This window comes from Ursus arctos, unplaced genomic scaffold, assembly GCF_023065955.2.
Source record: "Ursus arctos isolate Adak ecotype North America unplaced genomic scaffold, UrsArc2.0 scaffold_28, whole genome shotgun sequence".
NCBI lineage: Eukaryota > Metazoa > Chordata > Mammalia > Carnivora > Ursidae > Ursus > Ursus arctos.
The window spans coordinates 17,678,400-17,701,243 of record NW_026622963.1 but is presented as its reverse complement, the minus strand read 5'-3'; the positions used below and the strand labels follow the sequence as shown (position 1 = coordinate 17,701,243).

The following is a 22,844-nucleotide window of genomic DNA, read 5'->3' as shown; positions in this document are numbered from 1 at the left end:
TGGGTAGCTGGTGGAAGGACACGAGCATCCAGTGCTTGAAGAAAACTGTGTTGCACACATTCTTTTTGAAAAGATTCACATCTACACATTCATACATCACAGAACACCCTTAACCCATTAGGGAAATTAAATGTTGACATCAAGACATTTACCTTCTAGGGCCAGATTTCAGTGAGAATAAAATGAATGTAATTATGTACCAGCTCCAAAGGTAGGCAGTTGGGGGTAGAGAGGAGATTTTGCCTGTGTGGGCCAACCTTCTAAGTCTCCCCAGTACCTTTGTTGGAGGAACTTGTTTCTTTTTTTTTTTTTCTTTTTCTGCTAATTAGTTGTATGTAACTTTTTTTTTCATGATAATATTTTTATTATATTATGTTATTCACCATACAGTACATCACTGGTTTTTGATGTAAAGTTCGATGATTTATTAGTTGTGTATAACACCCAGTGTACCATGCAATACGTGCCCTCCTTACTACCCATCGCCAGCCTATCCCATTCCCCCACGCCCCTCCCCTCTGAAGCCCTCAGTTTATTTCTCAGAGTCCATAGTCTCTCATGCTTCATTGGAGGAACTTGTTTCTGATCCTTGAAAGGTGGAAAACTTGGGGCACCTGAGTGGCTCACTCGGTTAAGTATCTGCCTTTGGCTCAGGTCATGATCCCAGGGTCCTGGGATTGAGTCCCGCATGGAGGGGGAGGCTCAGCAGGGTGCCTGCTTCTCCCTCTCCCCCTTCTCCCCACTTATGTTCTCTCTCTCTCTCTCTCTCTCACAAATATATAAATAAATTCTTTAAAAAAAAGAGAGAGAAAGGTGGAAAACTTTCCTATGTTTCAGGTACTTTCTGTATGCTACTCATTTAATCCTCACAACTTGCTGGAGAGATGGCAGTTTCCTATTTTTATGTATAGGAAATCGAGTCTCAGAAAAGTTCAGTCACTGCCCCAAGTCTATACAGCTTGTTAGTGACACACCCAGGTCTGCCTTTGATGTCTAGACTTTTCAGTTGTACTCCCATGTCACAGACCATGAGCAACCCCAAAATGAGAACAGAGATGCAGTAGGGCTCTGCACCCTGAGAGGGCCAGGTCTTTAGGTACGAGAAACAGAATGTCTTAGGAGTGCTGAGCACTTTAGCAGTGGCTCTCAAACTTTTAAGCTTCAGGACCCCTTTACTCTCATAAAAGTTATTGGGAATTCCCCCCCAATTTTTTTTTATGTGGGTTATATCTATCAATATTTACCACATTAGAAATGAGAAATTAAGGAAACAGTTTAAGTTCATTAATTTATTTAAAATTAAATAAACCCATGCAATGTTAACATAACCAATATTTTTCTGAAAAGTAACTATATTTACCCAAGCAAAACAATTTTAGTGAGAAAGGTAGCACTGTTTTATATTTTGCAAATCTCCTTAATGCTAGGCTTAATAGAAGACAACTGGATTCTCGTATCTGCTTCTGCAGTCTGCTGCTGACATCATATGCCATGGGCTCTCTGCAAAGCTCTACTCAGTGCTCATGAGCAAATGAGGGGGAAACAGCCTAATAACTTCTAACGATTATGAAAAAAAGTTTTTCACTGATCCTCTAAAGCATCTCAGAACCTCAGAGGTTCCCAGACCGTACTTTGAGAACTCCTATATGATACAAATACCAAAGGGAACCACGTTTCATTAACATCACCAAGGTGCTTACTGTTATGACATTGGGAGCGGAGTCTCATGGTGGCTCAAACACAGGTGTTGGGATAACAGGTAAGAGGTTGGATCTCAGCTTCCGCACTGAGCTGCGTGACCTAGGACCAGGAGCTTGTTTTGTTTCACCATTGATATCTTTATGCACCCCTTCCCTCTTGATTATAAAGTAGGCAGATATATGCTCACCTGAAAACATTCAAGCAGAACAGAGACACATTAGGTTAAATTTGGGAGCTCTCCCATAATCCCCGTTATTAAATGAGAATAATAATAGTTCTGACTTTTCTGGGTTGTTGTCACAAGACTGAATGAGTTAAAAAAAAAAAAGTGTGTGCATGTGTGCGTACACACGTGACATTTGGAAGAATGCAAATGTCTGGTGAAGGTTTATTTCAGATATCATTTACTGATATTCTCTGTGCTTGTTCATTTTTTACCCATTTTTCGATTGGATTGTCTGCCCTTTTTTATTGATTTGTAGGAGTTTCTTTCTTATTCAGGATATGAGTGTTATTTTGTTGTTGTTTTTTTGTTTTGTTTTTTTGTCAGACCTACTATCTTGCTGACTTAGGGAAAATCACAGACTCTCAGTTTATTATTCTGTAAAACTAGGACAAAAATATGGTTGGTGTAAAATTAAATTAGATAAAAGAAGTAATCCTTGGTATAAACTATAGAGACTACATAAATAGAAATTTATGTTATGCAGCAATTTTCTCTGCAAACAAGAATTTAGACACAGTGAGATGTAATGTTATCTGCTTTTTCTCAGCATCTCTACAAAAGCAAAGGAAAAGTGTTGGGAACTCTGCAAAACAATGTTGAATAATGTTGCTGTAGAACTTCCAGAAGAATAATTGCTATATGAAATGCAAGATAGCACATTACACATCATCAGAACTGTTGTACTCAAAACAGATATATGATTATTCTGGGAGATTGATTCAAAAAGCATGGCTGCTTAAATCAAAGTGTACTTAAAAAAAAAAACAGCACTGCCTTTATTGAAGTGTGATTGATAGACAAAAATTTATTTATTTATTTATTTATTTATTTATTTCTGTGATAACAAGTAAGATCAACCCTTTTAACAGCTTTTTAAGCATATAATATAGCATTGCTAAGTATAGGCTCCATGCCTCACAGGAGATCTCTAGGAATTGTTTATATTGCAGAGCTGAACCTTTGTTTCCGTGGACTAAGACCTCTCATTCCCCTGGAAGCCACCATTCCACTCTGTGCTTCTGAGAGCTCAACTATTGTAGATTCCTCATATAAGTGGAATCATGTAGTATTTGTTTTTCTGTGTCTGGCTAATTTCACTGAGGATAGTGCCCTCCTGGTTCATCTGTGCTGTCACAAATAGCAGAATTTCCGTATTTTTTAAGGCTGGATAATATTCTGAAATGCTCAGAATAAAAACAAAAAACAAAAACCAACGAGGCATTAGACCAGTTGGCTTTGGGGGTGCTTTGACACAAGGGCCTCCTGTGATTCTGTGGCAACCGTGGGTCCTGTCTCCACCTATGTTATCCCAGGGTCAGGAAGGAGTATGGGTCTTGCAGGAGAGCTGTGTGGTGAGAGCAGCCCCCCAGGGACAGCCACTGGCACTGAGGCACATGTCGCGGCTTGTGAGATGCTCTCCTTGCCTCTCCCACTCTGGGAGGTGGTCAGGGCAACTTATCTTCTTATTTCCCAGGAGAGAAAGTTGAAAGCCATAGAAACTGAGTTCTGAGAGTGGAGCCTGGAGGGCCTTCTGCTGGTATGAGGTCGGCCCCTCCATGCTGTGTTGCCGGGCTGGGTCAGGACAGGAATGGCCAGGTGGCAGCCTGAGGGTCTGGGATCACTGAAACCCATGTTCAGATTCTGTGCTGCTTGCTGGTGATTCATTCAGACACCCTTGGGCCAGGGTTTGGGGCTCAGGTTTGGAGATACCATTCCCTCTCCCCGCAGGAATCCCAGTGTTTGACCAGTGCGCCATCCAGCTCATGAGGAAAGAGACTACTGAATGCAGCTTCATCGGCGAATTCAGGATTTAAATGAGCTCAGGTGCAGTGCAGGAGGCTGGTAGCTTTGCTGTCAGTGGAGGATGTTTAGAGGAGAGGGAAGGAAGTTTCCCTCCTGGGTTGAATAAGTAGGTTCTGGGCAATGGGAGTGGAGCCCCTGCATACACTGCCAGGAACATCCTAATGCCCGAGGCCAGAGAGGCATCTGGGAACCACAGCTCCATCTGCCAACTTTCTAAACTGAAGCCTCGGTCTCCATGCCCAGTTCTCCACAACACCGCAGCATGCACAGCAATGCAAACCCTGAGGCATGGCAGTTGAATGCAGGCTCAAGTTCTGCCTTGCACCCTCTTGCAGAAGGCTCAGGAAGCAGGGCACTGTGGGTACTCTGGGGGTGGCAGGAAGGAAGAGCTAGAGGCTAGCGTGGGCACGGGCACCAGGGTGTGTGGGAGACCTGGCCACTGTAGACTGCACAGGCCCTGGGTCACCTGAGCTGCACCCTTGGGGGACCATGAGGGGTGTCAGTGTCCTCTGCAGGCAGATGGCTGTTCTCTGTGTTTATAACTCCAGGAGCCGGTTCCCAGGTGCTTTCTGAAGTAATCTGGACTATTGTAGGCCAGGGAGGTTCTTCCTCCTGGTGAACTGTAATCTGTCTCTCTCATGCTCTCATGTCTCTCCTCTCTGCTCCTCATTCTCCTATGCAAAGCCAGGGTCTGCTTGAGTTGCTGGCTCAATGCTGGAGCCCCTGGTGAGCCAGGAGGCAACCTCAGTCCAGGGCAAGAGAACACAGAAGGGTGGGGGGAGGGCAGGCCCTGGGAGCTGGGAGGAGTGACATCTTAAAAAGGCAAGTGATACAGGTGATGACGTGAGGGATCCATGTTTTTTGGTCTCCGATATCATAGGGCGTGAAAATGAAGGCTCATTCTTGGGACTCCACCCCTGTCATCCTCTCTGAAGGCACCCTGCTCCTTTCCTGTCACCTTTTGTAATTGTATCATTTTGTTGAGTTGTGTAATCACACCCCCAACTCACATTTTACATTCCATGAGCTCAAGAATGATCTTCAGTTCCTACTCTATATGTATGGGTGGCATAATGCCTGAGAAAGGAAGTGCCCTGTAAACATTTGTTGAATGAGTGAATGAATGAGTGGATGAATGAACACTTGGCTGGACCGTGGCTTGTAGAAAAGGCTGTGTACTGCACTAAGAACCTTAGACTTTATTCTTTGAGCAGTGCAGCTGGATGAGGGCAGAGAGCCCCATCTGGAGCTGAGTAGAGGTCAGTGTGTGGTGGGGCACTGTCTTCATCAGCTTGGGCTCCTATAACAAAAATATCACAGACTGGGTGTCTTAAACAGCACACATATATTTCTCATGGGTTGGATGCTGGGAAATCCAATATCAGTGCACTTGGCCCATCCAGTGTCTGGTGAGCACGTGCTTCGTGGTTCATAGACATGTTTTCTCCCTGTGTCCTCACGTGGCAGAAGGGGCAAGGGAGCTCTCTGGGGTCTCTATTATAAGACACTAATCCCATTCACGGAGGCTGTGCTCTCATGACCAAATCTCCTTCCAAAGCTCCCACCTCCAGATACCATCACAGTGGGGGTTAAGTTTGAACATGTGAATTTCGGGGGGACACAAACATTCAGTGTGTGATGGAGAGGGGGCACTGTACACGGGGGTGGGAAAGAGGGAGGACATCTGGTCGCTGTGCAGACAGAGAGAGCTGAGAGGCACAGCCAGCAGGTGGCCCTGGGATGGAAGCAGAAGAAAGAGACCCACTCTGGGAATGCACACAGCAGCCTCCTTGCTGGTCTGCAGGCTGTTCCCCCGGAGTCTCCACGGAGGGCTCCCCTACCTGGCATCGTTGTGCTCTCCGGCGGTGTCTGGCTGCCGCTCAGTGTTGATTACAGTTTGAAATGCCGGCACTTCAGTCCCATGCTGCTACACACCACAGAAATTCCGTTTCACTCTAATGAGGTTTCAGTTAGAATGTTGGAAAGAAGAAAGCCTTTTAATTAGATTGGTAGTAATTGAGCTCCCAAACCACAGAGGCTGAGAAGCCTTTTTCTCAGAAGCTGAAGACGCAGATGCAATTAAAAGAAGGAAAGCCACCCAAATGGAACACTGGCTAATTTTAAGTCCATTAAAAACAACAACTCCTTAATAAGTTGATGCAACGGATATATGTCCTAAAAGAGTTCACTGATGCTTTCAAATAATACTGGAGATTGAACCGAAACTAGAGTACTCATGCAGTTCAGATATATGGCTCTATCGGGGACCATTTGCTCAGTACGGAATACTGAGAAATATTAGCTACGTAACTTTTTCCACCAAAAAGACTCTGCCATGTTTTATTTTGAATAATTGGGTGTATTTTTCCTGTAACCAAACTGACACCTTCTTCTGGACACAGCTGTGACCTGGGACCCTACTAGGATGTTGTCGCCTGTCCCTTCCCAAGCAGCTCTGTTCTTTCTTTGGGATTCACATACCTCCCTGCCTGCCAATTTCACCTCTCAAAGTTGCTCAGAGTGTGAGCTGCTGAGCCAGGGGCATTGATGCATCAAAGAATCTTTGCCAACTCTTTACATGTTCAACACATTTTTATTTTAATGAGAAACAGCACGTATTTCTCATTTGCATCCCAGCTCTCTGACCACACCCCAGCAGATGCCGCATTCTTTCTGCCATTGGGTCTGTTTTTGGGTATGCCATCAGTTAACAGAGCCAGTAACTCCTGATGGAGGAGCTCTCACTCTCAGCTTCTAGGCACATCTGCTTGGAGGCATTAGTAAATACTTTCTCCTAAAGAGAGTGGCACTTGCCAATTTACAGAGTCCTTTAGGTGGGAATTGGGTGCTAGGTTCTGAATAACACCGTCTCAGTAGAACTATTGCATGAAACTTGCTCGTTAGTCTGCTCACACGGGCTTTTTGCTAGGCCATGTTGGGCTGGCCAACTGTGATAAGATGCTGCTTGCATCCCAGTTGGAAAGGTTGACGTTCCCTAGAATTTTCTTTAGATATCCTGTGCTGGGGCAAAGCCATGGGTGGTACACTATCCCAAGCTCTGGTTAGAGCACAGACTTGGCACCCTGTTGGACCCCATCCTTAGGTGGTTTGGAAATGCAGAAAAAGGTGCTTTGTGTCAGAAAGATCCAAGTTTTAATAGCTCCTTCAGAGAGGCATCTTACCTTTCTGAAACTTGGTTTGCTCATTAGGACAGAATTTACCTTGTAGGTGTGTGTCAGGGGCCAGGCATGCTTCTTGGTAATAGAAGATGAGAGAAAAGGCAGGCAGATCCACAAGGACCAGGCAGAAATGTGACCCACGCAGCACCCTTGGCATACAGTGTAGCAGCTGTCACAGGTCGTACTCCCTTTCCTGGGGGAGGGAAGCACAGATATTTATATTTGTTTAAAACTGTATACATTCCAGTAATAAACTTGACTTTAAAGAATTAGAATATGCGTGCAATTTTATTTTCTTAAGCATATAAATTATCGTAAAGGGTACAAAGGAAAATAAGCCAAATCATTAGCAAGTGTCATCTCTAGATGGTGGGACTGTGGGGTTTTTATTTTCTTCTTTATGCTTCTTCATATTTTGTAAGTGCTCTGTAATAAATGTGTATTACTTCAGAATAAAGAGAAAAGCTTAACTCTGGGGAAATGCTGTTTGCGTGTATTTGGAAGCACGTGGTGCCTCCTAATTTCCACACATTCCAGCAGTCCCAGCAGCCCGATTCCTGCATGAATAATGGTATCACTCCCTCTTCTGTAAGCCGTATAAACCATATTTATGGTTCTTTCTTTTTCTTTGAAGGATGAGAAGAACCAAGTTTTAACCACCAACATTTGGCTGCAGATGGTAAGTTGAGACAATGGCAGTCCTCTCCCGTGGGTCTTCCTGCTCTTGCTTCCCAGAGGCTGGTGCTTGAAATGCAGGGGAAGCAGGGGGCCCCTGAGGAAAGCCAGGGCAGTCCTCACTGCACACATGCCAGGGTATGTGAAACAGGACGTCCACTTTGGGCTGTTCCTCACTGCATCCTGCAGGACTGATCGCATGCTTGTATTTCACTATAGGGTGATTTGGGGGTATTTTAAAAGCACTTCATGCAAGACAAATAATAAGATAAGATTAAGATCTGCATTGTCTGTAACCTGCACTAACTGGTCCCCAGGGCTCAGGGACCGCTGCCTCCCTCCCCATGCCCTCTGGATATGCATATTGGAATCCTAGGCAGTTGCCTAAGCCTGAGGCCTCCACACTTAGTGCTCCAGTGGCCCCTGCAAAAGTTTTGAAATGCTGTATTCCATTCATGGATTTTTAACTTGACATCTTAAATTCTCACCTAAATTTAATGAATTGCAAATGATGTCTCTTCAGCAAATTGTAAATATTGACATTTGAAAGTAAAACTGTTAGTCTCTATTTTAAGCGGAATCTAAATGCCATAATAATTTGATGTCCATATCATTCACTTAAGAAATATATAAACAAGGCCTTCTTTAACTGCCAGATATTTCACACCATCCCCGTCTTCTTTGCACTGGTGTTGCATTTCCAATTTTCACACAGAATTTTATCCTAACGTGATATAATTCTGTGTTTGCAGGTCTTTTATTAATCACTCTGTTTTGGTTCTCTTAAATGTAAATATGTACATAAAAATTATTCCTTTAGACAATAAGTGTTCATTTTTTTTTTCTAGATTGATTTAGGTTTACAATGACTATTGGTGCTTAATTCATCAAGGTGACATTCATCTCTCTACCAAAGATGGGGCTTTTTATTTTAAATTAATTCATATATTCATAGATGACTATTTTTTATTGTCAGAAATGAGACACTGATGCAGATTTCACCATCAGTTCTGTGACTTTTTAAAATAGATGTAGTAATGTGTCATTCATAATGAAAGACATTTTGTTACAGCAATGTTAATCAATTCCTTGAACTTCTTCCAGATGCCATGACAAAAATAATACAGTTTTATCAGGATGTATCAGCTGACAGCTTGATTAGTTTCTCGTTCAGTTTCGTTGGAAGCAAGGAATTAAAGGAATTAAAACCCACCTGATCTTTGAAAGTTTTTGTCACCCAAGTTTTAACACATAAACACTGGTAGTTTACATTGACCCTTTGCTTCTTGGGCCAGTGTCCCAAGATAGGAGTTGAGATAAGGATAAGGGAAATACGCCTTTCTTTGTAAGGCAGGAATGAGAGAGGTAAATGTGGGGAAAGGGATATTCCCAGGTGGTTCTTGGGCAGGTGAGTTTTAGTGGGAATGCATGTGGAAGTTGAGAGAAGGAAAACAGATTCATGTAAAGCCATCTGCTATGTGTCCCGGGAGTACGCTTTGCTATACATGACATCCCTTGCAGAACCTCTGAGAGATTTCCCTGCAGTATTTAAAGCAACATTCTTTAGTGACCACATCCTACCCTCAAACCCTTTGCACACCTGCTCTAGCTTCCCTCCTTTTGTCATGGGCACAGGGTCACTGCTCCCCTTAGAGAAGGGTCCTCCTCCTGGGAGGAGGTTCCCTCTCCTGGTGCCTGCTGAGAAACTTACTTTTACAGTTGTCCCTGTTGCCTCTAACATCATAATAGGGTCTGCAGGTCGTTCTCTTTAGCATACAGACAAACCTCAGTTTGTCCCCATTCACCCTCCCCAGTGACTCTGGTTTCCTCCTCACCTTTACAGCAGTGTTCCTCCAAGTGGTGCCTCCCCAGGCCCAGACTGTCCCCCATCTCTTCCCATGCATTCTCAGTTCAACTCACCCTTGCCTCGCTTGGGGTGAGTAAGCCACTAATCCCCAGGTTGCTGAATGCTATACTATGAATAACAATTTTCCCCAGTTTTTTGATAAAAATTTTCAAACGTACCAAAAAGTTGAATTTACAGTGAGTCTGTATCCTCATCTCTTAGACTCTGTAATTAGCATTTTATAATTCTTGCTTTCTCCCGTATTTGGCCATCTATCCATCTTTCTATAGATCTAGCTTCTTAAGTTCAGTTCAAAGTAGAATGGCAGACAGTGGTCACCTTCGCCCATGTGTTTTATGCAGCTCTTTGACTAGGGTGTCTTTCAAGGCAGAGATTTTGCCCACAATGAAACGCACAGATCCTAAGTGTACTGGTCAGTGAATTGCCAGGAGTGCTGTCAGCTCCTTAGTCTCACCCCCTCAGGAAGCAGAACTTTGCCATCACCCCAGGTGATACCTGTGTCCCTTACCTGCCAATACCTGTCCTATCCCTCCACTCCCCACCAGGGGTAGAACACCATTATTTTGCCTTTTCCAGGGATTGATTTTTTCCCCCCTTATCTTACTGGGTCTCTCGGGAGCATTTGGTAGAATTGATTGTTCCTTCTTCCTGAAATCCTTCTTCATTTAGTGTCTGGATACCTCTCCTTAGGTTTTTCTCCTAACTCACTCATGACTCCTGAGTTCCCTCTGCTATCTCTTCATGTCTGTCCAGCCATTCCTTGACTCAGGAGTTGGAGGACCCAGTATCCTGGCTTAAGGCACCATTCAGGAGCTAACAGCACCAACCCAACTTCCTCCCTGGTGTCCCCACATAGGCACCCAGGAGGATCTTAACCCCAGTGTGTTCTAGACCATCCCTTCTTTCCCTTTCACACTTGCCCCCTCCATAGTGAAAAGAAGGAAAAATTCTTCTCTACCCATTAAGGTCTTCCAGTTGGACTAAGATTGAATTTACATGAGACAGATTAACAGGAGAAAACAAACAAGTTTTGTTACATGCACACAGAGGCCCAATAATGACATTATGACCTACAGAAATGACCAAGGCAGATAGTTTTTAAGCTTCTTAGACAAAGAGACAATAAATTTATGAGGAATTGACAGGACAAAAACCCTTAACTTCGGGAGCTTTAATTAGTAAAGAATTCTGAAAAGAATTTGGACTGTGCTAGGAAATTAGTAAAAACTAACAAGGGCTGTTTCTGTAGCCTTCTTGGCTCTAAATTTCCTATTGCTGGTGATGAGGGTGTCTCTTTAGCTCATGGTACAGGGAGGGTACATTTCATGGGAGGAATTTATTTCCTGCTTTCAGGGGGACAGAGGAGGGTCTGAGTGTCCTTGCACAGGCCCTTTTAAGTAACTTTTATTTAAAATAATCAGTATGATGGGCATTAAGGAGGGCATGTGATGTGAAGAGCACTGGGTGTTATACACAACTAATGAATCATTGAACACTACATCAAAAACTAATGATGTACTATATGTTGGGTAATTGAATGTAAATTAATAAAATAAGGTAAAATAATCAGTATGACAAAGTGGAACATTTTGGGCAGCCTGCCCTTGGCCCCTGCAGTAGCTGTCTCCATTTTGGATAAATGGTAGCTCCATGTCTTCATTTTCTCAGATCAGAAGCCTCAGAGTCACCCTTAACTCTTGTCTTGAAGCAGTGGAACCCCATTGCTTCCACCCTGGTCTAAACCAGCATCATCTCTCGCCTATGTTATTGTGGAGACTCCTAGCCCAACTTTGTGTTTCAGCCCTTACCTCGCCTAGTGATGTCTGTTCTCAATATACCAGTCAGTATGATCCCAATAAGAGAAGATGAAGGTTCAGCCACAAGCCTCATTGGCTCAGGTCCTTCCAGCAGCCACTGTCTCACCCAGTGGCAAGCTGGTCCTTGAGGTGGTCTCTGACTCTGCCTGCCTGGCCCTTGCTTTGGCCACATCCCCTCCAGCCCTCTTCTTTTGGCTGTGCTTTCTGCCCTGCTTGTTGCCCTGCACACATCACCCAAGCACACACCCACCTCAGGGCCTTTGCACTTGCTCCCCTTGCCTGGAAGTCTCTTTCCCCAAGAACCACTTGCTTTTCTCCCTCACTTCTTACTAGTCTCGTCCTGAAGATCAACTTTCCAGTGAGGTCTTCCCTGAGTCCCTGAGTCCCTGAGTACTGTCTCAACCCTTTCCTACTACCCCAACCCATGCCATTCTCCTTACCTGGTGTCTTTGTTTGGGCTGCTATAAAAAACACCATAAACTGGGTGGGTTTACTCACAACAGATATTTATTTCTCAGTTCTGAAGGCTGGAAGTCTAAGATCATGGTGCCGCCATGGTTGGGTTCTATTCAGGGCCCTCTACTGAGTTGCCTTTGTGTTGTGTTCTCACACGATGGAGAGGGAGTGAGCTAGCCATTGGCTTCTTTGTATAAGGACACTGCTCTCATTTGGGAAAGCTCCTTCTGCGTGATTTAATTACCTGCTAAAGGCCCCTCCACTGACGTCCCTCACATTGGAATTAGGGTTCAACACAGCGGTTTGAAGGAACACAAACATGTATTCCATTTTGTTTCTAAAGCACTTGCTGCCCCATTCTTTGTTTCTTTGTTCTTTGGCTCTGAGTCTCCCTCGCACAAGTGGGATGTGTACACAGGGAGGACAGGACTCCGTTGCGTTTATTCACTACTCTACCCCAGCAGGCACTGAATAACTTTTGTGGAATGAATATATGAAACAGAAAACTCAACCTGGGAACTTAGGAAGGGCTACGATATCATGACACAAAATAAAGCCAACTCCAAATAACATCTGAACACCGTAGTGTAAGGTTGAAGCTCTGGGAATTCTGGGAGATAATGCAAATGCTTCCTTTTTAACATAAAACCAGACATTACCCATGTCCTCTATGGTGCAGAGCTGCTGTTGACATTTTTCTTATATAGAGAGAAACACCTAATATGCTCACTGCATGTTAGGTCACAGACAGGTCTGTCTTCCTGATGCCTGCATTCCTTATTCCACAGTAAGGAAGTGATCTTCAGTGGCATATATGACTTGGCAAATGTTTTTTTTTTCAAAGGGTGGTGTTTTCCAGGAAAATAGTAACCAGATTATTACTTATTGCATTGAGTTCAGGGGCTCCATAAATAAACATGCTTGCTTTGGAGGACATCACTGGAGACTTGTAAATTTCTCTCAAGCACAGCTTATTTCTAATTAATTCTTACATTTGCAGAAGTGTCTGCAACTTCATTTATTCTAAAACTCACCTTGCTATTTCACCTATTCAGTGGATCTTTTTGAGCACCTGCTACGTGGAAGGCATTGAACTGGGTCATGTGGTGGGGACCCAGAAGTGGATGAGACCCAGTTTCTTCTCTTGAGCCATTTATAATCAGGCTGTGCAGTGTACATTCTAACAAAAAGGTTAAAATATTGTGATCAAGTGACTCCCTAGAGATACGGCAGAAGGCAGGCTGGTGGTGTGGACAGTGGAGTTCACAGGTGGGAAAAATTTCTGCTTTACAGAAATGGAAGGGAGAGAAGGAAAGGCACAGACTCTTCCAAATGTGAACATCAGCAAACATTGGTGTATCTAGGTGTTGCATCGGGAACTAATACTTCGTTCCACATGCCCAGCATATGGAAACATGCTGGGTGCCTTTATAGCCATGTGTCCCTACAAAGCTGGGTGGCACATTTATCTGGAAGGTGGCACCTGTAGCTCCTATGGTGTCTGTAACACTTGCTCCTGAGTGAATTTTAAGGAATCATTAGTATCTTGGTTTTAGAACAGACATTAACAGGTTTGTTAATTGAACTTCTTTCCCTCTGGAAAGTCTTGGAGTTCCTGCTGAGGCCACAGCATGGATATGGGGAACTTAGATGTCACCACGGCAGGCCTTGGCAGCTGCTCTGGGGTCATCTATCAGGCCACCACCCCTGTGACTCCTGCTTGTTGTGTCCTCTGGCTGGTGTCCAGCGTGGCCTGACCTAGCCTGAATAATGGGCACATATAAGAAGTGAAGCTTGAGACTGAAGGCCAACAGGGCAGGAGACGAGGGCAGAATTATGGACAGGAGGGGACAGAAAATCAAGGAAATTGCCTTCAGCAAATTTTCTTTCCCAGAGCTTCCCATTGCTGAATTGTGGTTCTGAAAATCTGAATCTACATAATCTTCTCCCCGGGGTATTGAAACTCTGAGGTCAATATTCTGCAAATGAGAGATTTTCTATACAGTCTGCATAGAAGGGAAGGAAAGTCAAATAAATAAATTAAATTTTCTTTTGACTTAAGTTTGTTAATGTGTTTTCACTTACCCTTGATTTGTAGGACTTTCCAGTTATTTAAATAACCCGAAGGAAGAGAAGGTTGCTGTTCTGTTTACCTCCTCTTATTCCTAAGAGGAAGCAGTTGGGGTATTTTCTCTATAGATTAGTTTTATCATTTTGGGAGGCCTGTCAGATATAATCTGATTTAATCTATGAGAAGAAATGGAAGAACCATTTCAGTTTCTGAAGAGACAGTTGAGCCATCCAAAGACTTACCTGTGCTTTTCAAAAGAATCTGGCCTCTCTTCTTTTGGAATTTTGACCAGTCTTCTGGCTCTATGTTTCCCATCCTTCTTATGTTCTCTATTTTTTATTTCCTGATTCTTTTTTTTTAATGATTTTTTATTATATTAGTCACCATTCAGTACATCCCCGGTTTCCGATGTAAGGCTCGATGATTCATTAGTTGTGTATAACACCCAGTGCACCATGCAATACGTGCCCTCCTTACTACCCATCACCGGTCTATCCCATTCCCCCACCCCCCTCCCCTCTGAGGTCCTCATTATGGAATGGATACTATTCACATTGTAGAATGATAGGTCGTAAACCATGTTTATTTCTAAAACGTTAACCTTTTTAATTTCTGCATTCTCTACCACTTCATCTCTGATACACAGAAATGCCGCACGTTACATTCATACACAAGCCAGCCAGTGGCATGCTTAGGGCCCTCCTAACAACCCATAGTTAATGATGATTTCAATCATTATGCCATACTGAGAGAAAAAAGTTCCCGGGCAGGAGGAAGGAGGAGGCCCACTTTCTTCATCTGAGATCAAAGTAGTTGACTGGAAGAATTTTCAAGACACATATGTATGGAGTTTTCCAACGCCAAGTACGTGCTGTCTTTCACACCAACAGCCAATTCTCTTATTCTCTGGACAGGAACTGGGTGTCCAACCATTCAGTTCTATTTTCACCCTCTCTACCTGAAGTTAGCATCAGATCCTATAAGTTAAGGACTCTTTCCCACAAGGCTACCCCCAATCAGATGCCAACAGCAAAAGGGGTGTCCAGGCTACCCCCACTTCTGTCCAGCTGAGTTCAAATTCAGAACAGCTCAGGGAACTCAAGAAAAAACTTATATTTATTGATTTTTTATAAAGAATACTGGTTAGGAACAAGTGAATGGAAGAGAGGCATAGGGCAAGGTGTGGGGGAGGCACAGAGCTTTTCTGCCCTTTGTGGGCTAGTTACTGTCCTGGCACCTGGATGTGTTCATGAATCTGGAAGCTCTCTAAACCTTGTTAAAGAGTTTTTATAACCCAGCCTCCATTCTCTGTCCTCACCCTCGATATTGTTTGGGTGGGGCTGAAAGTTCCCACCCACTAGTTAAAGCTTGGTCTTTCTGATGACCAGCTGCATGCTGGCAATCTGAGGTGATCTAGGGGTCCCACTCTAAGTTACCTCACATCTTTAGAATAACCTCTTTAGAATAAGCTCAGAAGGAGCTCTCTATGAATAACAAGAGACACTCCTATCCTCAGGGAATTCCCGAGGGTTTAGAAACCCTGTGTGAAGAACCTGGGATATAAACCAAATATGTGTTCTATTATACCATATGTACTTTTTTTTTAAACAAAGAAAATGTTTCCTTTCTTCTCTGTCACTCTCCTGCTATAAATGTTTCCATGCACACACACTTAAAAAGTTAACTTTCGGCTCAAGGCGGATGCTAATGAGGCCAGTTCTCAGACCCATGGTTGGGATTCCTATGGTGTCTTTCAGATCCAGGGCCCCTTCATCCCTTGTATGTCCCCGTAACAACCCTACATAATCATATCTTGAGGATTTAATGAGAAGGGATCCCACAAAAATAGGAAGCGAAGGAAAAGCAGAGACTCTTCCAGATGATCTGGGAGTATTGATCTGACGCTAACTCCAGGTAGAGAAGATCAGAATTGAACTGAATGGCTGCACACCCAGTTCCTGTCCAGAGAATCAGAGAACTGGTTGTTGGTGTGAAAGACAGCACGTACTTGGCGTTGGAAAACTCCATACATATGTGTTTTGAAAATTATTCTAGTCAACTATTTTGATCTCAGGTGAAGAATGTGGGCCTTGTTTCTAGGTTGACACTTATTATCAGGTACCCAACGTGCCAGGCTCTATCTGTGGGAAGATTTTGTGCAGGACCTCTGCCCTCCAGGGACCTACTGTCTGAGCAGGGAGTGAGTGCTTCGAGAGGATAGAAAACCTCTTTCTGGAACATGCTTGTTTACAAGCCTTTTTACGTATTCATTCTTCAGATATGTTCATGGAAACCTGTGGGGTCCTGGACTCTGATTCTGCTCCAAGGGCACACAGCACCGAGGTTCCCTCTACAGCTCCCTGTGCCCAGTTGATGGTGCTTTTGTACCTTTGGTTGAAGCTTGGTTATTATAGCTCTCCTGTCCTGTGGTATCTTTTGAAATGGAGGAATCCCTCTTTTTCTTTTTCTTTTAAGCCATCATTTGTCACATGCCTACCAGGGCCACGTGACTGACCTGCTGCTGTACGCATTTCATTCTCACAGCACCGCCCTGCCCTGTGAGGCAGGACCCCTGTGAGGAAGCCGCAGCTCAGAGAGGGCATTTACCTTGTCGAGTAAGCTTGAAGATCTAATTGGCTTTATTAAACGATTAATTCGTGAGTCGGGCAGCACCCCATCCAGCAAGTAGAGAGGAACTCCTGGGAGTTGTACAAAATGGAAAGTTTTTATAGGAAGGAGGGCCGGGTAGGAAAGTTACAAGCAAGAGAAAAGAAAGGATTGTTTTAGGGGCATTTGGGTGGCTCAGTTGTTAAGTGTCTGCCTTCGGCTCAGGTCATGATCCCGGGGTCCTGGGATCGAGCCCCGCATCGGGCTCACTGCTCCACTGGGAGCCTGCTTCTTCCTTTCCCACTCCCCCTGCTTGTGTTCCCTCTTTCGCTGGCTGTCTCTCTGTCAAATAAATAAATAAAATCTTAAAAAAAAAAAAAAAAAAAAAAAGGATTGTTTTAGGCAAGGTCGCCTCCCTTAGGAGTCCCTATCAAGCAGATCGCCTCATCTTCCACTGGGGGATGGAGAGGGCCTTTTGACAGTTGACCTCACTGATGCCGATCAGAAGAGTCCTGACTGACCCTCTAAGACTTACATTTCTGGGGCGATTGAAACTGCAGTTAAGTATTAGGCCCCACTTTGGTGACTTGGCCTAAGTAATTTGGGGCCTGTGTGTTTTTGTTTAACAACCTGCTTGAGCTAACACAGCTAGCTCTGCCACAGCCTTGGTGAAAACTGGGGTCTGCCTGACTTCCACCTCTCCCTGCAGCCCACCTTTTCTGTCCTGCAGGTGGGGGAAGACCCAGCTTGGCTGCCAAGTGAGCAGATGGGAGGCATCTGCTGGGATGATGAGCGGCTACCTGGTTGTGGTGGGAGGTCTGCCAGTGCAGAGACATTGGGTTGGAAGAACCAGCCATGGTGGAGCCTACTTATCACTCTCCTTGAAGCCAAACAATACAGTCCTGAGTCCTGACCCAGTGACGGACTGAAAGGATGCTGCTACTTTGTGCCCCAGTCTCCTCTTGTAAATAGGAATAGTTATCATGCTGGCATTCCTGGATCATGGAAGTGAGGTGTGCACACAACACAGAGCAAACAAGACAGGATACATGCCCACGGGACACGTGCCGCTAAGATCATGAGTCAGGTAGGGGAAGATTGCTGGCAAGGCATCCTGCAGTTCACACATGGTACCCTCAGAAGAGGCTGAGGTTTCACCAACCAAGCAGTCCCACTCCCTGCCTTCCCTCCCTGATCTGCCCATCATTTCAGCCAGCGGGAGGATGGGCATTTGCCTACTATGCCCAGCTTCATTCTGGGAGCCCTATGACCCTGATTAGCATGGTGGTGATAGTGACAGCGATGGGCTCTGTGATAATTAGTCACCAACCCAGAGAAGCATCCCAGGCTAAGATGAGATCCTAATAAGGAAATCACGGTGTTTGGTATGGAAGGGCTCATTCCCAGGACGAAGGAGGAAAAAGAATGGAGCGCTGGGCCAATGGCGCAGAGACAGAGCAGGCTGGAGCAAACACAGTTTGGTTGATGCCCAGGCATTCCTGCAAACTGGCTTCAATAAGACTGGCCCTCTGGGAACTGTCCTTCCCCTCCCCTTTTTTCCCCTCCCCTCCCTTCCCCTCCACCAACCACCCACATCAATTAGAAATATCAGTGGGGTGGCTTTCTATCTTCAATGCCCCAGATGATTCTCCAGCACATTATACATTGACAAGTCTTCATTCTCAGAGGCTCATGTCTGTAAAGTGACATTACTCACCTGACTATTCCCACTCATCTCACTTCAGATGGTCCCAGAAGTGGGACAACATTCCTGATGCTTGCCTGTCCTCTCCAGAGGATGGTGGGATCTTTGGGACATGCTCTGTGATCCACTACCACTTGGCTGCAATTCCCAAATCTCAACAGCTTTGAAAATTAAAGGACTTTTGTCCCCCTTGATGTTGTTTTTGTAACTTTGCATCAGACTCATGGAGTTTAAAAATCAAACTGAAATAGATATGCAGTGGAGGCATTTATTTTTCTGACTTAGTATCAGTATGCATGTTTTGCTGCAGAAATAATGATATGTTTGATTATGGGGCATTGCCGTGGTCCCAGCTGGAAGTGTTGCATCACATACCTTTCTAAGTCTGAGAAGGTCTGAGCTCCAGAGTACAGGTGGCCCCACGGAGACTGGACACAGGATGGGGCCTTTACTGGGGTCTGCCCTGATTATGGAGCTGCTAAGTCCAAATGCGCCAGCTCTGCAACCCCAGCTTGGTGGTGCTGTTTGCATAGCAGCTGCAGGTGGGATCCTACCTGACCAGTCTTTATAGAGCTAGTGGACACCAGGTGGGCCTGGGGTGTGTGGTCCTGGGACAAGGGACCCCAGGGATGGACCTTCCTCTGGTAAAGGTCACTCAAGAACCAATTTAAGTCCTGGCCCTGAGGAGATGCACCCCTGCTGGTGTGTTTATGACTATTTCCTGAGTCCTCATCTGCACCCTTGTCCTGATTTGTGTTCGACCACCAAGGCCAAGTATTTGCATTTTTGGGTTATGGCATCTGAAGCACTATTCCTGCATGAAAATACAAACTCCAGTCCAAAAACACACCCCTCCTTAGAAGGTTCTGAGAGGTTCCCCAGCAGCTGCACCAAATTGTTTCATGGAAATAAATATTCTCCTTTTTTTCCAGCTTAGTTCGTATTCCAGTTGAAATAAGTGAATTTATTTTTCCCAAGTGTCCTTTCAGTGGAGAACTTTGAAAGCAAAACAGTCACTCATTTGGCTAGAAGAACCCCATCTGCTGTGGGAGGGGAAGGCTTGCGGGCATGCAGTGGACCAGAATTAACTTTAATGCTACCGTCTGAATGTGGTCATGGTGACAGCAGGTTTTTAAATGTGATTTTTTATGGTATTCATGGTCATTTTGGAAGAGATTATTTAATTCCCAGTTTCCTTATATTTTGTAGTTAACAATTCAATTATGTAAATAAGTATCTGGATCTCATTTTGGCTTTGAATGTATCTAATAATCTCGTAGAAGAAATATTAGTAGGCAGGGAAGCAAAGTGCTGCTAATGTCATTGTCTGTGTGTGTCAGTCTTGGACAGATCACTATTTGCAATGGAATATGTCAGAATATCCGGGCGTGAAGACTGTTCGTTTCCCAGATGGACTGATTTGGAAGCCAGACATTCTTCTCTATAACAGGTAAGCACATTGGACAAAAGGAAAAATGACTTTATTCTCGCACACATGTAACAACCAAGCATATTTGAGTTATCTTATAGAAATGCCGGACACATTATCCGTAATTTGGGATCATTGCTGCCCATGATGCTTTGTGAATGGCCAGGCCTTTGAGAAGTTTTCTGTCCCCCTCTGCCGTGTTCTCTGGCTTGGCATGGAGGCTTGCATTACCTGGTGTTCTCCCTATGATGGGCATGTCTATAGGGCTGTGCATTATAGGTATATATATACTTTTGTGCATATTGGCACCGAGGCATTTTTGCATGTGGAAGTACCTTTGCAGCTGAATGGCAGCAGTTATGGTCACAGCATAAGCTGCTGGCCCATGGCATGCATGACTGGAATCCACTGTTTGGACCCAGGTCCTCATTTGATGCATTCCCCAACGTGCATTGGGAGAGCCCTGCTGCCTGTAGCTGAGTGCATGAGGATTGTCTCCTCCAGCTGTGCTTGGAAGCTTGTGACGCAGGTTGAGTACTTGACAGAAGGCATATAACAGTCGTATTCTAATAGTCCTGCTCCTGAGGTCAAGAAATGAGGGATTCATCAGTAATCCAGGACTGTCTGATTTGTAGACCAGATGCCCAAAAGGCAAGTATTCAGGCAGGGTAAGTTTGTAGATAGGTAAAGTTTTTGGCTAAACTGCATAATCAAAATAGAGATCCAGAGCATCTCTTCCCAATAAGGTCTAGAATGTGATAACAAGCTTAATATAAAAGAAAGATATTTCCTAGTGGTGACTGCCGCCTTTGGTCCTACCTGGAAGACAAGGAAGCCCCATGCCTTCCTGACTTAGGAAACAGCGTGACCATTGGCCACTGCCCGTGGTTTTCACAGAGTGATTCTGGGACCAGCTGACGTGTTTGTCCTATACTGACTGCTTCTAGGAGGCTGGGTGATTCTTTATCTTATATCAACTATTAATTTAATTTGCTGGCAAATTTCATTTGAATCATTGGGCCTGTTTCTAGAAGAATATTATTCCCTCTTGATTTGCTGCCACTCTTCAGCTTCTTAAATTAGTTCTGACACCTGAGTTTTGCAGCATGTCTAAAATCAGAGTAAGTGGTCCCCTACTGAGTAGGTGAAGCCTATGAAGTCCCATGGCTCATCTTTGGATTGTCAGTGTCCCAGCGCTGCCATAACAATACCACAGACTGAGTGACTGGAACAACAAAGTTTGTTTTCTCACAGAAATGTATTTTCTTTTGGACGCTGGAAGTCCAAGATTAAGGTGTCAGCAAGTTTCGTTTCTTCTGAGGCTCCTCTCCTGTAACCTGTAGATGTCCATCTTCTCCCCATGTCTTCACATGGTCCTCCCTCTGTGCATGTCTGTGCTTTCTAATCTCTTCTTATGAGGGCAACTGTCATTTGGTCCTACCTGGAAGACAAGGAAGTCCCATGCCTTCCTGACTTAGGAAACAGCGTGACCATTGGGGCCCACACTAATGACCTCATTTTAACTTAGCTACCTCTTTAAAGACTCTTTCCAAATACAGCCACATACTAAGGTACTTGAACATAAGAACTAGGACTTCAGCAGGTGAATTTTTTGGGGGAACACAATTTAGCCCCTAAGGGGCATTGCAGTTGACTACTTAAAGACAAGTCAGGACTGGAGAAGTCTGGATTGTGAATCTTAGCTGTAATATTTACTATGTGTGTAACTGTGAAGTCTGGGACTCCTCCTTTGCAGAATGGAGGAGATGCCAGCTTCACAGAGTTTGGAAGGGATAACTCTGTGGATGTACCTAGCATGCTTAGTGTGGTACTTGGCAAAGACCGAATGGCAGTTGTGCATTTACAGGCATGGTAATGAGCATTTCTGCTCAGAGTAAGATGGTATGACAATTCAGAAGGAAATGTCAATAATGGTTTTGCATTGTGCCTAATTTAGTTCTTTTTCATTTGAAATCAAGAATAAATATTACAATGTGGTAGAATTTTAATAAGGCTGTAGAGATGGTTCTTATGGTTTATAAGTAGGACCTCAAACCCTAATAAATAAGCTGTTCAATGATTCTAATGTTCTGGCTAAGGAAGAGTTACCAAGAATTCTATATTACATAAACTGAATTTCAAGAAGCAAAGGTAGAGTATGCCATCACCAGGGAGCAGGCTCTCAGAAATAATGCTACCCCCCACATGTCTGACCCAACTGATGGTCCCAGAACCCCTTTCCTCTCATGTTTCCCCTTGAGCTCTAAATAACTATCTTTTTCTATCCTCTTTTCCCCATCTCCCTATTGGCCATGTCCACTAGCTTCTTTTTTTTTTTTTTTAAGATTTTATTTTTATTTATTTGACAGAGAGAGAGACAGCCAGTGAGAGAGGGAACACAAGCAGGGGGAGTGGGAGAGGAAAAAGCAGGTCCCAGTGGAGCAGGGAGCCCAATGCGGGGCTCGATCCCAAGACCCTGGGATCATGCCCTGGGCCAAAGGCAGATGCTTAATGACTGAGCCACCCAGGTGCCCTCATGTCCACTAGCTTCTATTGTGGAATCTCTAGAGGCTGCCTCCTCTTCTGCTTCAGATTTTCCTGAGAAATGGGATGTTGAACCTCCTCTCTGAAGTAACTGTTAAATATGTGGCTTGTGTGTCCGCACGAACATGGTGCAGCTCAAGCAGGTTACAGAATATATTTTAAGCCAGTCATAGACACAGTGTCATTTATCTTTTGCTGTTTGACAGACTACCCTGAACTTAGTGTCTTAAAAAATGTATGCATATTACTTCTCACCAGGCTGTGGACTGACTGGACCCATGTGATGCCTGTCTGTGTGTGTGAGTTGTTGGTGAAAAGCAGGGGCCTGTGGCTCAGACAAGCTGGAATGTGGAGGGCCTCAGTCCCATGGCTGGTGGTGATGGTAGCTGCTGGTGAGAGTTCAGCTGGGGCTGTCACCTGAGCTGTCTCTGCTTCCTCTAAAGTCTTTCCACTAGGCACAGGCATCCCCCAGTGGGGTGGCAGGGAGTGCTCAGAGAGGAAGGAAATGAGGGAAACCAGGCTCTGTAGGGACTGATCATAAGAACCCCAGAACAGCCCCTTCACTGCACTCTGTTGGGTAGAGTAGGCAGGAGCTCAGCCTGGATCAGGGGAGCAGAAGTCAACCTCACCTCTCCAGGGGACACAGGGAGGGAGGGAAAGGAAGACAAAGGTATGCTCTATGGAAGGGAAGTGGTGAAGCAGGAAGGCCAGACTAGAGAGTTGTGGGGGGAGGGGATGAAGAACCAAAATAGACATTTGTAATG

General features: G+C 44.6%; 1 protein-coding gene across 1 annotated transcript in view; it reads left to right on the top strand.

Moving 5' to 3' along the window:
- LOC113263604 (neuronal acetylcholine receptor subunit alpha-7) overlaps window positions 1-22,844 on the top strand; it is a 105,325-nt gene that overhangs the window by 37,362 nt on the left and 45,119 nt on the right. The window contains exons 3-4 of the mRNA XM_026510313.4: window positions 7,544-7,588; window positions 19,448-19,557. Coding sequence (XP_026366098.1) covers window positions 7,544-7,588; window positions 19,448-19,557 — 155 coding nt within the window. The remainder of the gene's footprint in view (window positions 1-7,543; window positions 7,589-19,447; window positions 19,558-22,844) is intronic.